This window comes from Archocentrus centrarchus, chromosome 7 (assembly GCF_007364275.1).
Source record: "Archocentrus centrarchus isolate MPI-CPG fArcCen1 chromosome 7, fArcCen1, whole genome shotgun sequence".
Lineage (NCBI taxonomy): Eukaryota > Metazoa > Chordata > Actinopteri > Cichliformes > Cichlidae > Archocentrus > Archocentrus centrarchus.
The window spans coordinates 4,171,655-4,192,895 of NC_044352.1; the positions used below are offsets into that span (position 1 = coordinate 4,171,655).

Sequence of the window (21,241 nt, forward strand, 5' to 3'; positions counted from 1 at the left end):
CTCTAAGAAGTGTTTCTCATTGAGGAGCTGCAGGTTTACATCAGCGTCATCACAAAATTAATTGTTCTGAAGTTCGAGAGTAAAGTTGGTGACGAATCAGAGAAATCCAGCATTCAGGCTGTCAGCCTCCCTCTGAGGTTTCCTTTTAATTAAAACTCATCACTTCCTCCCCTTCAATTAACCCTCAGCCCGGCCAATCAGGCGCTATCTCGTTAAGGTGGACCCTGTCAGCGGTGAGCGGTCACCTCTTTAATCCGCCTCTCTCTGTGGGACAGGAAGTGCCCGAGAGCTAATTAGCGCTGAGCCCGACTGCGTCTCCCCACAGAGAGTCGCAAAGCTCGACCTCCATCTCCAAACTTTACTGAGAACACAAAGAGTTTTATTCTGAAAAAAGGGAAACAGAGAGGATTGTGGGATGACAGGAAGGCAGATGCCTGCCCTCCTGCAGGTTGGTTTGATGAAGAGAAAATTTCAGAACAGAACAAACAAAACTTCAACTTTCAGCAGATTTTAGGAGCTCAGATCAGAACCTGAACTCAGACTCCTTCCTCCACATCATTTGGTATCTGTAGACAAACACAATGGAGTGGAAGTCCAAATAATCCAGGACTTAGACGTAGCCCTGCACTGATTCAAAATCAAACAAAAGGTTCAAATCTTTCATTTCCTGTAAGATGAGAACTGATATAATGTGTTTAATGGCGTCATGTTTTCACCGCTCTTTCCCCAAACTTCTCCAGTTACTCAGATCAGGAAAGAAATTCAGTTGCAACTGAATCCAACAAAAATTTTAAAATAAGACTTTTCAACTGCATGGTGTGTCACTGCTTTAACTACCTCAAATGTTTCAGAAAAAAGGGGGAAAACTGAAGGACACGTATTTGTCATCGAGACAGAAGAAGATGATTAGATTAACATACAAAGATCCAAACCTCAGGTAGTAACATTGGTTTGAAGGAGTTTGAGCTTCATCGCTCCATTCTCGGTACGAAACACCCGGCAGCGCTCACCTCCACATCCATCCTTTCTTACAGCATCCCTCAAAGCTCAAAGCTCCCTTCCTCCTCGTCGCTCCTCTCTCTCTTCTTCCGGCAGCTTCAAGCTTCCTTTTTCTTCCATCTTCATTTCAGTGGCTCCCAAACTTGGCCAGTTCAAACTGCTTGATTATTGCAGACACCAAAATTAGGATTTCAGGTTATTTAACATTATTATTTGTAGTATTCATAACAAACATCATGCATTTATTTACTTAAAAAATATCTTTTCCCAGGGGATATCCTTGAATTCAGCTGGCAAATAAATAAAGGCGGGACCAGTAGGGGATACAGGGTTGTGCTTCACAAAGCCTGGACGTAACTGGTAAATGGACTGGTACTTATAGTGCCTTTCTATTCAATGAGCACTTAAAGCGCTTTATACTGCAAGTCTCATTCACCCAGTTAGACACACATTCATGCACAGCTTTTATCTGTACCCAAGCACTTTTATCCAACACACACACACACACACACACACACACACACACACCCTCACCCTCTGATGGATGAACTGGGGGAAACTCGGGGTTCAGTATCTCGGCCAAGGATGGTCCGACACACGGACAGGAGGAGCTGGGGATCGGGCCACTGTCCGTCTGATTGAAGGCTGGTAGATGACCTGATCTACCATCTGAGCCACAGTAGCCCAACGCATGCAACAGTGGGAGATGAGACACCCGGCAGCAGCAGAATGGTGCGGTTTGGGGGTCCAGCATGAGTTCACGCACCAATGGAAGTACAAAAGGTGAAAGGCCCTCTGAGAGAAAGTCAGCAGGAAACCAGATAATCCTCCGCAGAGTAACCTACATCATCGTTTTACAACCTTTACATCTCCAAGATACATCTTGATGACCAAAGGCTCTCTTTCCATCATCGTAGTTCAAACTGAAATTAAGTTTGGGCTTTTGGGGAGGGGGCAAAATGCATCACCGGAAAGGAAAAGGATGAACGAGTGCAAATGTGTGTCTGCAGATCACACAAGAAAATTACGTTTTGGAACGTTTCATTTTGAAGTGCTGTTACTTTTTTGTACTGGTAGAGTTTTTAAGTTTTAGTTTGTTAATATCAGAAGGGTTTAGTCTGGTCTGGCGGCTCAAACAAAGAGCTGAAACTAAGGAGAAATGGTCCTTCAGTTTCCCTCTGAGCTGCTTTATCAAATGCCACCACCGGGTGCTGTAAACAAACAGGGTGCACTTGATAAGAAAGGAATCGCTTTCATATTCGTTGGCAACCGAAGTCATAATTAAAACTAAAATCTGATAAATTGTCCGGCCCTAATTGGCACCACCAGCCCTCCTTCAAGCTCGACTACATGAAGCAGGATTGACTGCGTTGACTTTGCCATCAGACAAAGAAGCAAACTGTGATGTAAAGAAAACTGTTGGACAAACTGAGCAGAGAAACGCACAAACACGTGATCGTCTTCAGACAGCATTTTTATCACATTTCCTCATAGTTACAATAATTAGCGTCATGATCATCATCAGCCTCATAAATAGATCAGTTGATTTTTCATATAGTTAGAAGTCATATCGCAGCGTGTATGTACATATTTAAACATTACAAACAAAAACAAACGCGAGTCCCTGTCCAGCACGTAGACCAATCCCACTCGATCAGTTTAGTGCCATCTTTGAAGCAGAGAAAAAAAAATGATGTTTTTGGTGCAGTTTAACTGATACGTCATCATTTTAGGGATAGTTTCAGTTGTTTAAAGTTTGGTTTAAACGCCCTTGAGCTTAAGACTTAAAAGTCCTTAAAGCTGCACCAAAAACAGCTCTGAGTTTTCCTCCCACGTGTTGAATTTTTAAACTCCTAACACCAGGTGGTGCTGGATATGTGCTGCAGTGTACAAAAAAAAAAAAAGAGAAAAGAATACAGCAGCAATATACAGGCAGTGACAACATAAAACACAAGATCAGTTACAAGCATAATGTCCAGGATATAATCGCAGCCCAATGAGATGGAGCTAGCCTGGTGCAGACTGTAATCCAAGGCGTAGTCAAGGCCAATGATCCAGAGTCCAGAAGAAGAAACAAAGGCAAAGCAAACAAGAAGTGTTTGTCTGTCACTTCCTGTGAAAGTCTGTCAGATTTTCACCAAACAGAAATGGATACAGTCACCATTATTAAACACTATTTTTAGAGCAGGAAATAGACCTGCCCCAGACCAAAAAAAAAAAATGTATGAAGTCAAACTGCAGAAATGCAACAAAAACTTTTTCTTTCATGTGTGCCATTTGGTGTCCCGGTCAGGATGGAAGTATACACAAACAAACTGATAATAGTGCAAGAAATATACAGACAGCCCACAGCAGACAGTCATAGCCCACAGCAGACAGTCATAGCCCACAGCAGACAGTCATTTAGCTTTTGTTGTGCCATTTTGCATCCCAGGTTGCGTGAAGCTGCGCACAAATGTTTCTTCTTTGGGTGTTTTTTCCCCATCAGCGGATGATTTTAAAACAACTTTTACGTTCACACATCCAAAATAGTCTCAGTGACTAAAAGAAAAAAAGCTGTCAGCAAATTTGATATTTTAATATTTTTAGTGTTTTAGTTTAGAATAAAATCCATCAAAACACCAAACAACCATCAAACAACCACCACACTGGGTTTGAGAACTGAAACTGTGTCTTAAAATCCAGCTAATAGCCTAGACCCAGAGCCATTTGCTATCCCTGATGAATTTTAATGAGATTCTTTTGGTGAAAGGCGCTGAAACACACAGGAGACCAATTTGGATCCCAAACTGCATGAAAGCAATAAATAAAAGCTGAGATGCAAAACGGCCGCACAGATTACCTGCGACGCCTAAGACACTTCACACTGAGAACTCCTGGACGTAGCCACAGCCCAACACAGACAGAAGGCGATTCTGATCAGCAGCTTTGTTAGATGTCATGTCTGTTGAATCAAACAGGTTTTCCCTATGAATTAAACTTATTTTGGAAAACAAGCTTAAAATAGGAGTTTTTAATTCAGTGTCAGTTTAACTGCAACTTCGTCCAAAGCTGCAAAACTTTAGTTTGACCAAAGAAAACAAGATTAAAGCTGCAACGACTGCTGGATTTCCTGTCAAATATTTTTTCTGGTTGAAACTGCTTAAAGAGGCCAAATGTAAATTATTTTATTTTGAAAGTTCAGTTGCGGCTAACCAGCTAGCCTCAGCCTGGTTTCCTGTCCTGGGGTCTGTGGTCTTTGAGGTGCTTCAGAGTCTCTGATGAGCTGTAGTCCATGTTCTGCTCTGGAGCTCCGCCCCTGGCGAGATGGTCGTAGACACTATGACATCACCCACTGATATAAAGACCTGACCAGCGTGCAGGCAGGAAACACAAGACAGGCAGCAGCTAACTGAGCTTTCAGAATAAAATTCTCAAATGGGGGGGGGGGGGTTGTTTCGCTCAGGTGTCGTGATGACAGTTTATCACCTGATCAAACTGCCAGAAAAAAAAAAAAAAAAAAAAGAATCCTGAACTAAAAATACAGTCGGTAACAAACAGCAATTCTGATAATCCAGGTCATAGACAGAGCCCACATACTCAGTAATGTGTGGTTCTTTAGCAGACAGGACACAGCCAGATCACAACAGAGTTACTGCATACAGGAACCAGTGTCAGTTAAGATAAATGCCCTTCAGGACATAACCAGGCCCTGACAGACAGACATCAGTGTTAATACACACAGCAGAAACCAATGAAAGCAAAGATTTACAAGTACAACAGAAAGCACAAGGTCTGTTACAATGTGAGCTTTCCAGGTCGTAGCCAGGACTCCGAGGAATGTGAGTGGTGCAGTCTAATTACAGTACATTCAACAGAGACGTACATGAATTGAGGTCAGATTTACACATCCTCGGTGTTTCCGTTCAGCTTCTTCTTCTCTGTCTTTAAAACTTACTGCTTCCTCCACACTGACAAGCATGAAATGGACTTATTTCAGCACTTAGTCACAGCCTAGGAGGCAGGCTGAACTGGTGGACCGCTTCAGGCAGTAGTGAGAGCCCACAACAGGTCTTAGCGCAGACAGAGGAGGAAAGGGGGAAAAAAAAACACAACCTGGTTCCAGGTGTTAGCCTGAGCCCGACCAACACCTTCCAGTTTAGGTGAATTATAGTAGTAAGATGGAGGGAACTGGATGGATTGAATCCAGATGATAGCCTCATCCTGACCCAGCAGCGCTGCTACCGGGACTGCTCTCTTTACTGAGACGGACTAATTCCTGGGACAAAAGCTCCAGGTCCTACGAAGAGAGAGAGAAAAAAGTTTCTATAGTTTCTACAGTTTTACAGTCAGTCTCTGAAACAGCAGCAGCTGAGCTCAGAGAACAGCTTTATCTGAACGTGAAGACCAGGAGATGAGACCAAAAACAGCAGCAGAACCCAGACTATAGTCTGTATCACAGGTGAATTATTTTAAACTTATAAGCTACAAATTTGTGAAATTAGAAGTTTAAACTTTGATTGCAGCCAAGTGCATCGTGTACATGAGAGGTCCTTTAAAATTCACACCTGTCACTAACAGATGGCAGAAAAGTATTTAATGTGATGCATTAATGGAAAAAGTGTCTCCTTCAATTAAGGCCAATTTCTGTGCTTGAAAGGTTTGAGGGTCTTTGGGTCTGAATCTGCTTCAGCACTGATGAAGCATTAAAGGTGATGTAAGTATAAAAGGTGGGATGTGAGGTCACAATACTTTCAGTCCTCTGCTCTTCGAAGATCGCCCCCAGAACCAACCTGTGATGGGAACCCCCCCCAGTCTGAGGCGATGGTTGGTACCCAGAGAAGGGCGGAGTGATGACATTCACGTCAATATATTACCCAGAAACCCACAAGGCCGCTGGTCTGCGTGTGTAGATGAACTGAATGAAGCTGCACAGATTTGTTTAAGTGTTTAATGTTCAGCCTTTTATTAAGTATTTAAGTATTTATAGATCTTTAGATCAGATTTCTTTCAGCTGTATTAATGACTCCCATTAATATGATCATTATTTGACAGGTTCCTGGACCAAGATGAAAGCTACAAACTGATGGATTAACAGATTAAAAATTAACAATACGACCCGCAGAAACACCAGTTTGATCTCCACCTGTTTGAAAAGACATGTTTAAGTCACCTGTTAAACTAAAACTTCCAGCTGGGTCTTTCCTGCTTTTCTTAGTCTTAACAGTGAGCTCATTATCGCCATTTAAAGATGCTTTACAGTTCAATCGATTCTGCTGCAAACACAGCCATTGGCTGCAGTCCTGTTTGCTCCTTCTTTTAATCCATCAGGCACTGCTGGACTCCCTAAATGTGGATTTTTCTTCCTTTTGTAACGAGCGGGATAAAAAAAAAACAAAATAACACTATTATTAAGGTCATTTCGTGGAGCCAAGCCCTCACTCTGTGGAAACTGAGCATTAATTGCTCGTGCACGGTGTTCGTGTGTCGCTACCTTCTGCAGGTGCATGTTCTTGGTCAGCTGCTCCTCCAACATGTTCTGCAGCTTCTTGTTCATCTCTCTCAGATTCTCATCTCCTGGTTTCACCAGCTCTCTTAGGACTGAACCCAGACCTCCTCGGTCTCCCTGGGAGCCTCCGTGACCTCCGACCGTGCTGCCTGACACGTCTGAGGAGACGAAGATACAAACCAAAACGGTGAGATTCGACAGGGATTCTCTTTAAAGAGACATGTGGTCCAACAGTCCACAGAAAACACTGGAAACGGTCACAATAGGAAAGAAAGGAGATAAAAACAAGGAGATGAAGAGTGAGGAGATGAAGAGTGAGGAGACAAAGGAAAAGAGGAGGGCGATACAAAATACAAGGGAATGAGGACAAAAAAAAAAGAGGAAGCAGCAGAGGAGGTTTCTGGTCTGTTTGTTTTGGTGTTTTCCTTCATTTCAGCTGGAAATTATTTAATTTTTAACCAAAACGTAACAGCACACAGTGAGGAGCATCACTGAAATAACCTTTAGGACCCCTCAAACTTCACTCTGAAGGTCTCTTCGAGGACCAAACGTCCTCAAAGCAGTGACGTTTCTTAAAGTCTGAACGCTGCCAAAATTAACCAAACAATAATTGAGAAAGATTCAAGTTAGCACTGCTGCCTCACAGCAAGAAGGTCCTAGGTTCGATTCCACCTTGGCGAGGGTCTTTCTGCATGTGTCTGTGTGGGTTTTTTGACTGGTGATTCTAAATTACCCCTAGGAGTGAGTGTGAATGGTTGTCTGTCTCTCTGTGTTAGCCCTGCGACAGGCTGGCGACCTGTACAGGTGTACAGCTATTAACAGCTATGTAGCTATTAATGTTCTAATCATCTGAACAGACATTAAAAATGTCTAACCCCTGTTAGACTAGTTGGTTGGTTAGTTAACCGTGTGGCTAACATTAACTGTGCTAGCACCAGCAGGCTGCTTTCCTTGTACTTTAACATCCACGTGCCTGTTCTCAATGTGCTTGAGTAGTTACATGTGCATTTATTCTAACACGGCTGACATACAGCCGTTTATTTTCAACATCATCTTCCAAACTGAAGTCAAACTTCCCGTGTTGCTAGTTTACATCATGCATTATGGATATTAGTTATCAGGGCTGGGGTGCAGCACAGACTTCAACTTTGGGTAGTTGAAACTACAGACTGGGACTCAATGAGGGCTGCCTGTGACAGTCTGGATGACTACACGGACACTGTAACCTCGTATATCCACTTCTGCGAGGACAGCATTGTGCCATCACGCACCAGGGTGTGTTATAACAGTGACAAACCCTGGTTTACTCCAAACTGAAGCAGCTGTGGATAGAGAAGAGGGAGGCTTTTAAAAGTGGGACAAAGACTGCTACAAAGAGGCCAGTACAGGTTTAGCAAGGAAGTGGCCACTGCTAGATCACATCACTCTGAGAATATACAGCAGCAGATCTCAGAGAACGACGCGGCCTCTGTATGGAAAGGTTTAGGCAGATTACCAACTACAAGCCTAAAACCCCCCACTCCACAGACGACCTACAAACTGCAAATAGACTGAACGAGTTTCTATTGTCGTTTTGATGGTCAGTTCAGCAGCCTTCACACCTCCACCAGTCCCAACTACAATACAGCCAACACAAATATTCACCCCCCAACCTCCCCACTCCCCACACCTCAGAGAAGCCCACATCATCAAGGACTCCCACCCCAGAGTCCCCCTCCTCCCCCACCCCCACAGTCTTTTGTATTCAGGAGGACCAGGTGCTAAAGCAGTTCAGGAGTGTCAAAGCTCGCAAAGCTCCAGGTCCAGATGGTGTCTCACCTGCCACACTGAGACACTGTGCTAACGAGCTTGCCCCATTGTTCACGAACATCTTCAACTCCTCACTGGAGGCTTGCCACGTGCCTGTCTGCTTTAAAACCGCTACCATTGTTCCTGTCCCCAAGAAGCCAAGGATCACTGGACTATGGATAAATGACTACAGACCTGTGGCACTGACTTCTGTGGTCATGAAGTCATTTGAGCGTCTGGTGCTGTCCCACCTCAAGTCCCTCACAGCCCCCCTTCTGGACCCCCTGCAGTTTGCCTACAGAGCCAACAGGTCTGTGGACGACGCCATCAACCTGACTCTGCACTTCATCCTACAGCATCTGGACTCCCAGGGAACCTACGCCAGGATCCTGTTTGTGGACTTCAGCTCTGCCTTCAACACCATCATCCCTGATCTCCTCCAAGACAAGCTGTCCCAGATGAACGTGCCAGATCCCATCTGCAGGTGGATCATTGACTTCCTGATGAACAGGAAGCAGCACGTGAGGCTGGGGAAGAATGTCTCGGACTCCCGGACCATCAGCACTGGCACTCCTCAGGGCTGTGTCCTCTCTCCTCTGCTCTTCTCCCTGTATACCAACTGCTGCACCTCTGACCACCAGTCTGTCAAGCTTATTAAGTTTGCAGACGACATGACTCTCATCGGACTTATCTCAGATGGGGACGAGTCGGCCTACAGGATGGAGGTCAAACGTCTGGCGTCCTGGTGCAGCCACAATAACCTGGTACTGAACGCCCAGAAGACAGTGGAGATTATAGTGGACTTTAGGAAGCACACAGCCCCTCTACCCTCCATCATCCTGACTGACACCCCCATCACCACAGTGGACTCTTCTCGCTTCCTGGGAACTACCATCACCCAGGACCTCAAGTGGGAGCCCACCATCACCTCTGTCATCAAAAAGGCCCAGCAGAGGATGTACTTCCTGCGGCAGTTGAAGAAATTCAACTTGCCAGCAAGGACCATGGTGCAGTTCTATACTGCCATCATTGAGTCCATCCTCACCTCCTCCATCACTGTGTGGTACGCTGGAGCCACCACTAGGGACAAACAGAGACTACAGCGCGTTGTGCACTCTGCTGAGAAGGTGATTGGCTGTAACCTCCCATCTCTCCAGGACCTGTACACCTCCAGGACACTGGGGCGTGCAGGTCGGATCACAGCCGACCACTCTCACCCTGGGCACAGACTTTTTGACCCTCTCCCCTCAGGCAGGAGGCTACGGTCCATACGGACCAGAACCTCCCGCCATAAGAACAGTTTCTTCCCCTCTGCTGTTGGACTCATGAACAATTACCCTAAGACTGTTACCACCACCCTCCACAAACGCTGATGACCCTATGTCTATGCACCTGTCTGACTGCACTGATGTACATATTAGTGGAATATAGTTTACATTCTTCTATCTTTTAATTAGTCTCTGCACTGTATATTTTGTAATTTTGTGCTATAGTTATAGCTCTAATATCTCTGTATATTTGCAATTTGTATACTTGTATATTGTCTTATAGTTTTTATACTTATTTGTTTCTTTCTGTAAGCACGAAGTACCGCAGCAATTTCCTAATGCTGTGAACCTGTTCACCCATATGGCAATAAAAACCTTCTGATTCTGATTCTGAACCTGAGTTCTGCAGTGATCACATTAATGAGGTTTCAGTAGCTGAGTTTAATCATTTAGTCAGTTAATCCCTCCCATCTGTAGCTACAGCGGCTTCAATCGGCAGCAGCTCATCTATTAAGTTTGTGTTTCTTATATCATCGAATACTGCCTTACACCGTTTACCTGGGTGAAATGTCAGGGAAAAATAGACATCTTCCAAGCTGTTTCACACAGATTCCGATGGTCACAATGTCAGTGAGTCATTATCTTGACTGGAGCTGCTGAGAAGCCCTCAAGCAAGGCACCACCCACTCAACTGCTCCTCATATCGGCCTGGAAACCCTGCAGCTGGTTATAATAACTGCAGCGCGCTCAGTCAGCTTTTCAAGTTTTAAACAAATGTAAATGAACACTGAATGTAAAGTATGTAACTGTGTGTGCAACACACACACACACACACACACACACACACACACACACACACACACACACACACACACAGTCCAGCCTTTAGAGAAGCAGCTCAGCTCTCAGTTTTACTGCCCATTAGATTTACCATCATTACTGCGTTAATGGGAGTGGAATGGAGAGACAGAGGAGGGTTAAAGCAGTCAAACATGAAATTGAAAACAGCAGGAGAGAAAGGACAGCGTCAGGGAGTGGGAGGAGGTGGGGAGGGACGGAGGAAAGGTAACTATTTATACAGCACATTTCCCACAGAGTCGTTCAAAGAGTTTTACACTGAGGGGAGCGAGAGGATTAACATGAGAAGCTGCTTTTTGTTTACTTTGGTTTAAAATCCAAACCGCCTCCAACAAACCACGACGTGGTCCTTCTGCCGTTCCCCGTGGTTTATATCGCTCTATTTTATGCCTTTTAAGTTGACTTTTCTACTACAAAGATCACTGCCACAAAAATGAGCCAAACAGGGAATAAAAATCTGCACCTACCCTTTCTGATTTATTTTAAAGAGCCATATATAGATATATATATCTATATAGATATATAGATATATCTATATAGATATATAGAGATATATAGATATATAGAGATATATCTATATAGATAGAGAGAGATAGAGGAGAGAGAGAGATAGCGAGAGAGAGAGGAGAGAGAAGAGAGAGAGAGAGGAGAGAGGAGATAGAAGATAGAGAGAGGCGAGAGCGAGAGCGAGAGAGAGAGAGAGAGACACCGAGAGCGAGAGAAAGAGAGAGAGAGCGAGAGCGAGAGAGAGAGAGAAGAGAGAGAGAGATAGAGAGAGAGCGATAGCGAGAGCGAGAGGAGAGAGAGCGAGAGAGAGAGAGATCGAGAGCGAGAGAGCGAGAGCGAGAGAGAGAGCAGAGCGAGAGCGAGAGAGAGAGCGATAGCGAGATATATATATCTAGATCATAGCGATATCGCATATCGATCGCAGATCTATAGATAGATATATATCTAATCATATATATATATATATCTATATATCTATATAGATCTATAGATCTATAGATATATATATATATATATATATATAATATATCTCAGCCAAATTTAAATCAGGTAGGTTTTTGATTTTTATTGTTCTGTTCTCAGATGATATCATATAACGCAACTTTTCCACCATTATGACCAAAACAGGAAGGAAACCAACAGGGAAAGATGGAATTCTTGAAAGGATTAGTTGACATATTGTCGTAACTTATCAGTAATCATTTTCACGCAAACGTGTGACTTAATCTTGTTTAGCAACAAAACAGTGATTGTAAACTTGAAAACTGTGCCTCACTTCCTGCCCTCACCTGCTCTGTGCGGCCTCACCTGACTTTGTGATGTTTGAATGAAATAAAAACATTCTAACAGCTGCTAAAAGTGGAGGTGGGACCTGTTCTTATTAATAAACACACTTTAAAATAGTTTTTTTTTTTTTATTTAACGTGGTCATCTGCAGGGATTATTATAATAAAGAGAGGAGAAGGAGGAGGAGGAGGAGGAGGAGGAGGAGGAGGAGGAGGAGGAGGAGGAGGAGATTTAATTGAAAAATAAATCTGCTGATAGCTGGAGGAGTTATTAAAAACACTTCACACACAGCGTCACCTTTTGAAGATGGCTGAGCAGCTAAATATAGCAGCAGCGAAACATCAGAGACGGATAAATATTATTTACAGAGAGATGTGGGGAAGCGAAGACCGAAGAATCGCTCGGTCTAACGAGTTTCTCTATCCCCGACAGCACGAGCCTCTCTGTCGTGTTTCGGTGGAAACGACCGTACTGATCAGCGCGAGCGTCACATTAAAGTGTTCAGCACGTCGTTTTCTCCAGCTGCTCGTTCCCCTGTTTACTCCAAACACAATCGGTGTAAACCTGAGCGCAGGTAAGTGAAGCGGCAGATTAAAGTGGTTGTAATGAAGTGTCACCGTCAGATAAACGACGTGCTGAGCTGGCTAACTTTCTGCTGACTGACGCACTTTAAGTACCTCAGAGTTTGCATTAAAACTTTGCACCAGCGAATCTTCACACAGTTTTACCCTGCAGCCGAGGACCGTTTTTACAAAGTATACAATAATAGTTTAGTCAACAGAGTTTTGCACTTCAGTCTGTTGAGCAGTTTATCTTCCAAAACAAAGAAAAGATAATCAGCATTTTAAACGGGTTTTTCCTTATTTTCTGTAATAATTATAACACTCCAGTACCTGATGTTTATGGCCTCAGACTGCTCTGAATAATCAGCTCTAGAGCTAAACTACATACATACATACTTAGCACAGATATATCAGTATCAGCACATCTGCAACATGTGCCACCATTTACACTTTTACATAAAACACAAAAAGCTGCCTTTAGAAATCATGTTGTCATATAGTTCAGCTCTAACTTCATTGTTTACTATACTCCATCCATCCATCCATCCATTCGCTTCTGCTTATCCTGTTCAGGGTCGCGGGGGGGGCTGGAGCCTATTCCAGCTGTCATAGGGTACACCCTGAACAGGTTGCCAGCCTGTCACAGGGCCAACACAGAAAGACGAACAACCTTTCACACTCTCATTCACACCTATGGGCAATTTATAGTAGCCAATTAACCTAACCCCAGTAAGTGCATGTCTTTGGAATGTGGGAGGAAACCGGAGTACCCGGAGGAAACCCACGCAAGCACGGGGAGAACATGCAAACTCCACACAGAGAGAGGGAGAGGCCTGGGCCAAGGTGGAATCGAACCCAGGCCTTCTATCTGTGAGGCAGCAGTGCTAACCACTGCGCCACCGTGCTGCCCACCGTGCTGTTTACTATACTGTAGCAGCAAATAGATTATTTTCAGTTGCAGTATGTAAAGTGTACCTATAATGTCCATTTCAGCTCCATGTTTTTAGTCTTAGACTCAACTAAGGTAGCTTTTCATGATTCACAGTTCAAAATAATCCTCTCTTATCTCATCCTCTGCCTGAAACAAGCCGTTTTGGCCCCTCCCCCTCTGGACCGCCCTTCTTCTAAATGGCTGCCCCTCATAAACGCGAAGGTTTAATGGGCAGGTGGGCGGGACTTCTGAGCTCACAGTCGGAGCTGCGTGCCTGAGACGGCCACGTTAGGAATACCTGCTCTCACTGTTCCAGATGTTTCCGTGCTCATGTGTTCCCCTCTGACAGGATGAAATCATTCCTCACCTCTGCGGCTGTCCATCACGTACGTCTCTATGATGGCGCTCTTCCTGCAGATGTCTTCAGCCATTGACGAACAGCTCACCTCCAGATGTTTCACCTGAAACACATTTAGTGATGTGTATGTATGTTTATGTGAAAACAAACTAAGATCTTTCTTTGCAAACATTAAGCCTGGAACAACTTATTAATATTTCAGCGGTTAATAACTTTCTGCTGAATTATCCACTGGCCTCACAGTGCAACCATACAAACTGCCTAAATATTACAGCACAGAGGACATTAATAATGCATCTAAAAATATAAACCTGTATCTAAAAACAGGCCACACTTTTTACTGTTAGCTCACAGAACAAAGGGAAGCATTAAAACCTCTAAAAGGCACAAGTGAGGCGTTAAAGCAGGATGTGGTGAAAGTTCTGCTTTGTTTGAGTTTTCCAGCAGCTCAGGAACAGGACACACAGTGTGGGTTCCACTTTAGTCCACTCTGAGGACCCCTTACCTTCTCTTCCAGCATCCATTTCTCCTGCTGAACCTCAGCGAGCCGCTGGAACAGCTCTCCAACCTCGTCATCGGATAATTCAGCAGGGCGCTGGGACTGAGGGCTGCCTCCTCCAGACTGACACACACACACACACACACACACACACACACACACACACACACACACACACACACACACACACACACACACACGTTAGTTCATGTAAAATCAAGCAAAGAGGGCTCTGCTGCCTTGCTTCAGAGCATTTTAGAGCTCATTATTATACCAGGAGATATTTTATCACATTACTGGATCACAGTGAAGAGTCTGAAAGGATCGGATGGGACTAATTTCCAACACCAGTCACCTGATGGCCATTAATAGATGCAACCATTTACACGGCTGAAGCAGCATACATACATACATACATACAGCATACACCTCCCAAAGAGACTGTGGCCCTCCTGCTAATCACCAGGACTGAAATAAAAATATTTTTATAACCACGTTTTGTTTTTTGTTTGTTTGGTTTTAAGTTGGGTTAAATTTCCTGGCCAGAAATAACAGGAACCGGCTCACCAAACAGAACTTGTGTGTATCGTCACCCTCAAGAACTCATTTGAACAAATTCTGGTTTTAAATGAAGGCAGTAGAATCATTATTTAAGACTAGTTATAAAAGTACCTAAAACAGCTAAAACAAACCAAAACACCACTATTAGCATGAGTTCATGTACAGCTAGCACCGACGTACTGTTACGACCGCAGTTCAGGACTGATTTTTAACCACGACTTAACTGCTGCTCTGAAGTCCTTAATCTGCTGTGTTACAATGATCCACAAAGCTGTGCCTTTAACTGAGAACGCTGTTTACGCACATGAAGTCTTTCCCCTGAAATACGCTGGCAGCCTTCTGTGACATCACGTCTCCAGCAGTGGACACGGCTTCAAATCACATTGCCAACACTTCAGAAGCAGAGCGTCTTCACGGGGGTCTTTTATCTTGAAAACTGTGCCTGACTTCCTGCCCTCCTTACCTGCTCTGTGCAGCTTGACCTGACTTTGTGAAAAACAGACTCAGGACATAATTCAGATATCCGCTGCGGTGCATTTGGTGGAATTGCAGGCATCGTTTTGAGTCGGTGCAATTAGTGACGCAGTATTTCAGAGGTTACGGTGTCTATCTGCAGCTTCCTTCTCATGTATTTATAGTGAAGCTGATTTATAAGGCTTTTAAAAAACTTTTACAGATGATGAGTGCCTAAATGTAAGAAAGCTGTGAAACAAAACAAAACGCAGCAATAAATCGAGATAAATAGACTTCTTGTCCACTAAATAATCTGTGACCAAAGTTTATAAAGGGAGAGTTCAGATTTCCATGTGAACCGTTCTGTTTCCTGTTCTGACTTTAGCAGGCTCGCTAACATGAAAATGACCTCAGTTGTGCGAGAGGATCAAACTGGCGTCACGGTCTGCTTTCACTCTTTGGTGCAGCAGCTGCTCTCACAGTTTACATGTTAAAACTCTGCTGAGCCAAACTTTAAGCCAGGTGAACTGAGCGAATGAAGTCGCCATCATCAGCAAACAGAAGCTTGTATTTGTGAACCTACAGCACAAAAACATTCAATTTAAATTTAAAGCGTGGACCCAAAAAAAGCACCTTTGAAGCACGCGGAGGCCTTTAATCGTCAGAGGCGTCTGATGCGAAACGTTGCAGCAGCAGGACGTCATCAAACCCTCTTCGCTCGCATGCGATGCTGTTGCTAATGGCAACCGCATCACCACAGCAGACCGAGCTGATGGAGGACTCTGCAGTGTCATGTTTTGACAGAAATGCTCAGCGACATGCACTGAGCCCGTCAGCTCTATTTACAGTGTTTCTATCAATAGAAACACACCCACACACAAACACACGACGCTGACGGAGATAAATATGGCACAGAGAACTTCGAAGATAAATCAGCTGTAAAACAGAATAAAGAAGAGAAGAGAGGATGACGGGATGCTACAGTTGAACGTCACAGCTGACTGTCATTACAACGTGGAGGTCAGAGGTCGTGACCCGACCTGCCACAGAGCTAACTGAGCAGAAGCTCGTTTAGAAGACGACTTCACAGATGCTGCAGCAGCAAAGGTGAGTTTACACTAAAGCATGAATTCGTTCGCCTTTAACGCGTTTTTATCTGTCGAGGTTTCAAACTGTGACTTTTTTCTTACTTTTAGTTTTATCACCATGAAATATTGTTTCTCAACAAATGTCATTCTTTACATTTTAATCAGATGAAATAAACAAGTGCGAAGGGGTCACAAGTGAACCTTCACGGAGAGATCGGAGCACAGCAGCCATGCTGGAAATGGTCCGATGTTGATGTCCTTGAATGTGACAAATTAAAAATTAATTAATTTTTCTCTCTGAACATTCTGAGCACACACTGTACTTAACTTTGTGATCATAGAGGGTTAAAAAAAAAAAAAAATCTCACACTGTTCACCTTCACAGCTGTTGCTCTGAAAAAGATGCGTCTTCCCCGTGTTTTAGTTTGTAGTTCCAGTGTTGAGTGCCCAACAGTACAAAGGCAGCGCTTAAATAAAACCTTTGAGGTTTCTTCGACTTTTTGCCTGAGGTTTTGTGTAAGCACTCAAACTGTGCTGCAGTATTCAAACAGCAGAGAGGTCTTATCCAGTAAAGCCTTTAGTGATGTGTAAATCTGTCACAAAGTAACATCAGGAAACTGCAGCTGCAGCATTTAGAGACCCATCAGAACGCTTCCTTTTAGCATTTCCTCAATCAGTCGATCTGCGATCCTGCTCACGGCTGAATGCAGAACAAGCAGGGATCTCCACCTGCTTGAGAAGATCCAGCTGCTGTTGCCGGTCACGTATGAATTACTGATGGACGACAAGCTGATTGTTTTCAGCTTCTTCAGGTAACCAAATGGGACACGTTTTGTTCTCATAGCAGGAAGACCTCAGCTCTGTGAATTCTGGCTTAGAACAGCTGCTGGCAGGAGAAATTCTGAGATGTTCACATTTGTGAATGTCATCGCGCTCGATGACATTTCAGCTACAGACCATAATCAGTACAATCCAAAACAAACAAAACAAAAAACAATGTGGCGACATACAGAACCAGATGAGGTCCAAACACCAATCAACACACATGGATGACACCCACAAAGGCAGCCAGGTTTGAAACTTAAGTGAGTCAAATGAACTAAATACCGCTGCCTTCTCTGGAAGCTGTTCATCAAGACCGAGTTGGAGCCGAGCGTGCTGCTACTCTGCGCCACATTCATGATGTTTAAATGAGCTGCTTGACAGAAGATGAAAGTTTGACTCCTCTGAGCGAGAAACTGCTTAAAATTTTGAAGGTCACCATTTTCTTTTATTACTGTCTCAGCTCTCTGCTGCTATATCTATATGTTTACTGCTATATCTGTTCAGTCTACTTCAGAGGAGTGCTGCAAAACACAGCAGTGAAATAAACACTGAATACACTATATAATAGACTGCTTGCTTACATCTTTAATTAAAACATAAGGCTCAACTCAAACAAGAATAACACCAGGTCTAAGTAGGGTGCATTAAACATCGATTTAAAAGTGACCGACGTCTGACCACATCTGATGTGAAGCCACCTTTCCAAAGCTTCGGGGTGGCGTGTGAAAAAGCACGATCCCTCTTTGCTTTTGACCTGGATTTGGGAACTACCGGAGCATCGGAAGTCATTTGGCTAGAACATAAAAATGGTGTTTTCCAAGATGTGAACCACCCTGCTTATTTGGAGTAAGATGCTCTCACACGGCTCCAAATTAAAAGGTGGGATGCAGCATTTTGGACCAGCTAAAACCATGAAGACCTAGAGTCTGATTAAATAGAGGAGCAATTTAATCTTAGAAGTCACTGTGATGTAAAATCTGGACTTCATAACTAATCTGTTTGTGCAGCTGTAACATCAATACCACAATACTGGTGTCTTAAAACTCATCCACACCAAAGGCTGAAGCAAGTGTCACATCCAGATCTTTGTTTCAGGTGATTATGAGGAGCTCCACCCACCTTGTTCTGATTGGTCTGCTGAGACTCCTTCATCATGTCTTTGTAGGAGAAAGAGGACACGGAGGACGAGTCTCCTGTCTGCTGAGTCCGACTCGGACTGTTGATCTCTGACAGAACGAGCTCCTCCAACCCTGAAAAAGAAAATAATCTGACTCAGTGCATCAGGAAAATATTCACAGTCTCGCCTTTAAGGCTGCGGTCCACCCCAAACAAACACTATACAACGACGCAGCAGTTTACTTCAACTGCTGCATCGCTTTAATAGTCAGTCTTTTGAAAAAGAAAGTTTTCACATGACTGTGAGAGCGCTCCATTATTCAGGAGCTCGTAGAAGGTCCTGTCACAGCATTATAATCAGGCTGAGGTCTGGACAAGTGCAACACATTGATTCTTTTCCTTTTCAGCTATGCTGTTGTAGACTTGTTCCTGTGCTTGAATCAGGTCACTGTCCTTTTAATATGAGGTTTATTTATGGCAATAAACTGTCCGTTTAAGCAGTGGAGTGTTAAATGTACCTTTTAAGAAAGCCTACGTTCATTAAAAGCAGCAAGCCGTCTCTTTAGGAATGCAAACATCCCTTAAAGGCAGTAAGCTGTCCATTGAAATGTGGACTGTCTCTTTAAGACTATGACTGTTGGTTGGAGGTGGTGCACAGCTGTTTATGGCAGGAAACGGCCTTTAAAAACAGTGAGGTGTTGCTGTCAGATAGACTGTCCATTTAAAAACACAAACTCTCTTTTTTAGGACGTGAACATCATTTTAAAGCATCCCTTTAATATGAGGCCCATTTATGGCAATAAAGGCTGTTATCTCTTTCAGAGAGCAAACTGTCCTGTTCAGCTGGTGGACTGTCAAACAGTCTTTTTAAAAAATGTGGACATCCTTTTAAAGCAGCAAGCTGTCTGTTTAGGAATGCAAACATCCCTTTAAGGCAATAAGCTGTCTATTAAAATGTAGACTGTCCCTTTAAGATTAAGAATGTTGTTTAGAGGCAGCAGGCTGTCCGTTTAAGGCAGTAAACTGTTTTTTTAAAGCCGCAAGTTGTCCAAATAAGACAGCAGGCTAGCCACTTTAAATGAGTGACCTGCCCCTTTAAAGGACCAAGCTGTTTCTTTAAGGATGTCCGTTTAAGACAGCTGCCCATTCCTTTAGGTTCAAGGCAATGAACTGTCCCTCTAAGATATCCAACTTTCCCGTTAAGGCCGCGGACTGTCACTTTAAAGTAGCAGACTGTCCCATTAAGGCGACAAACTGCCCCTTTAAGGCTCTGGGCCGTCCCTTTAAGGCAGGTACTGGGAGAGCCAGATAAGTAGGCTACTTTAAAATGTCTGATTCTCAGGTTTGTGCAGAAGAGGCTTTTAAACATTCAGCACTGCTCATAGATTATACATGAAGCTCAGGACTACCCTGCACTGAGTGAGTGAGTGTGAGCGTGAGTGTGTGTGCGCGTGTGTTTTAAAAACAGTGTGACAGCAGAGTGCCTGTAAAGCAAACACTAGGAAATAAAAAAAAAAAATGCAATAAAAGAAACAAATTAAAATAATATTAAGTAGAAATAATAAAAACAATTCCATTTGATGCAGATAAGAAATGAAGCCGTGGTGTGTGAGTAATCGTTTTGGTTTGTGTGTACTTGCGTGTGTTTTGCCAGCAGACGCCAGCGTGTCCAGCTCAGCGCTGGGAACCAGAGCGCCGCATTAAATATTAAGCAGAAGGTTCCGGACTGAGCCAGAACCTCCTGACGCAGGGTTAGCATGCCGCCGATTATTGGACCCACCGGTCACATTACAATCACATCCCGGCCTCTCACTCACACACAGCCCCAAAACTGCTGTCTCTCCTTCCTGGAGTATTTAAAAGGGTGCACCATCCATTTAGGAGATTTAAATCCTCTACCTGTAAGTCTCAGAGCGTGCAGAGATCAATATCCTGCAGAAACGCAGTGATGGCTACAGGTTACTCGAGAGGCAAACACAGAGTTTCCCATCCAGAGCGCATCAGGCCGGGGTTTTCCAGGACGGGAAACACCCGGCCTCCAGCCTTCAGTATTGGTGTCTGTTGGCCTCCTGCACAGATGCTGCACCAAGCATGAGTCAAAACACCAAAGGAAGTGGGATTTAACCTTCTCAGCACCGCCCACACCACTACCTGCACTGCTGACCACACGACATATGGATGTAGCTTCCAGTCTTTTATGCAGATGGTTAAAGTAGGTCATGGTTCTACATGTTTTGTATTTGTACCCGTGACTAATACACAGGTTTACCTGGGCTTGAGCCATAGACCACCAGGAAATAAGCTTAAATTTATTTTATTTTTGGTGCCACGAGGCTCTTGGCTGATTAATTGGAGGCATCATTGTGGCAAGAGTGTCACTGATCCTGAATGGATGCCTAATAACTATCACATAACTTCACTCATGGAGTAAAAAGGTTTAATTCTTACCATACAGGGTGTATGTACCCTGTGTTTGTGAATTAATGTTTTGTCACCAGCGTAATCTCGTACATTGTGCCCCCAGGCATCTGTGCGACTTTTGTTTTTACTGCAACGTTTTTAACAATTAGAAGCATAAATCAGAACAAACCTACAGAGATTCATTTTTTAAAAATGTATTACTAAAATTTATCAAATTGTCAGTAAACTCATTTCTGCCAAAAGGGGAATTTTTTTCCTTTCAAACCATCCTGAGTCTGCAGGCGTACAATAACGTTAAAGCCTCCACGTGATGCACGTGTTACTCCACAGAAGAATAACTTTAAATAATGGCTCGCTTACTGCACACGTCTGTTCTGTGACAAAAGGATGATTCTGATCATACTGTGCACATGACAGACAATCAGTAATTATACACAGCACTGCTATGAACACACACACACACACACACACACACACACACACAAACTCATGCTCAGTTCCAAGGCAGCACAGCAGTGCAGTGATTAGCAGTCACAGATGTCTGAGATGCATGATTGCGTTTAAATACCTTCAGAATATTTAAATCCAGGACCGTTAGCACCATCACCTCACAGCAAGATGGTCCTGGGTTCAAATCCTGGGTTCAAATCCACGGCCTTCAGCCTTTCTGCGTGGGGCTTGCATGTGCTCCCTGTGCCTGTTCATATATCCATCCATCTTCTGCTTATCCAT

General features: G+C 43.7%; 1 protein-coding gene across 3 annotated transcripts in view; it reads right to left on the minus strand.

The window, feature by feature from the left end:
- Positions 1-2,458: 2,458 nt before the first annotated feature.
- gripap1 (GRIP1 associated protein 1) overlaps positions 2,459-21,241 on the minus strand; it is a 52,306-nt gene continuing 33,523 nt past the window's right edge. For all 3 annotated transcript variants that reach the window (XM_030733589.1, XM_030733588.1, XM_030733587.1), the window contains 5 exons: positions 18,092-18,222; positions 14,052-14,168; positions 13,556-13,649; positions 6,473-6,645; positions 2,459-5,278 (listed from right to left, as the gene is read on the minus strand). In XM_030733589.1, coding sequence (XP_030589449.1) covers positions 5,198-5,278; positions 6,473-6,645; positions 13,556-13,649; positions 14,052-14,168; positions 18,092-18,222 — 596 coding nt within the window. In that variant the 3' untranslated portion in view covers positions 2,459-5,197. The remainder of the gene's footprint in view (positions 5,279-6,472; positions 6,646-13,555; positions 13,650-14,051; positions 14,169-18,091; positions 18,223-21,241) is intronic.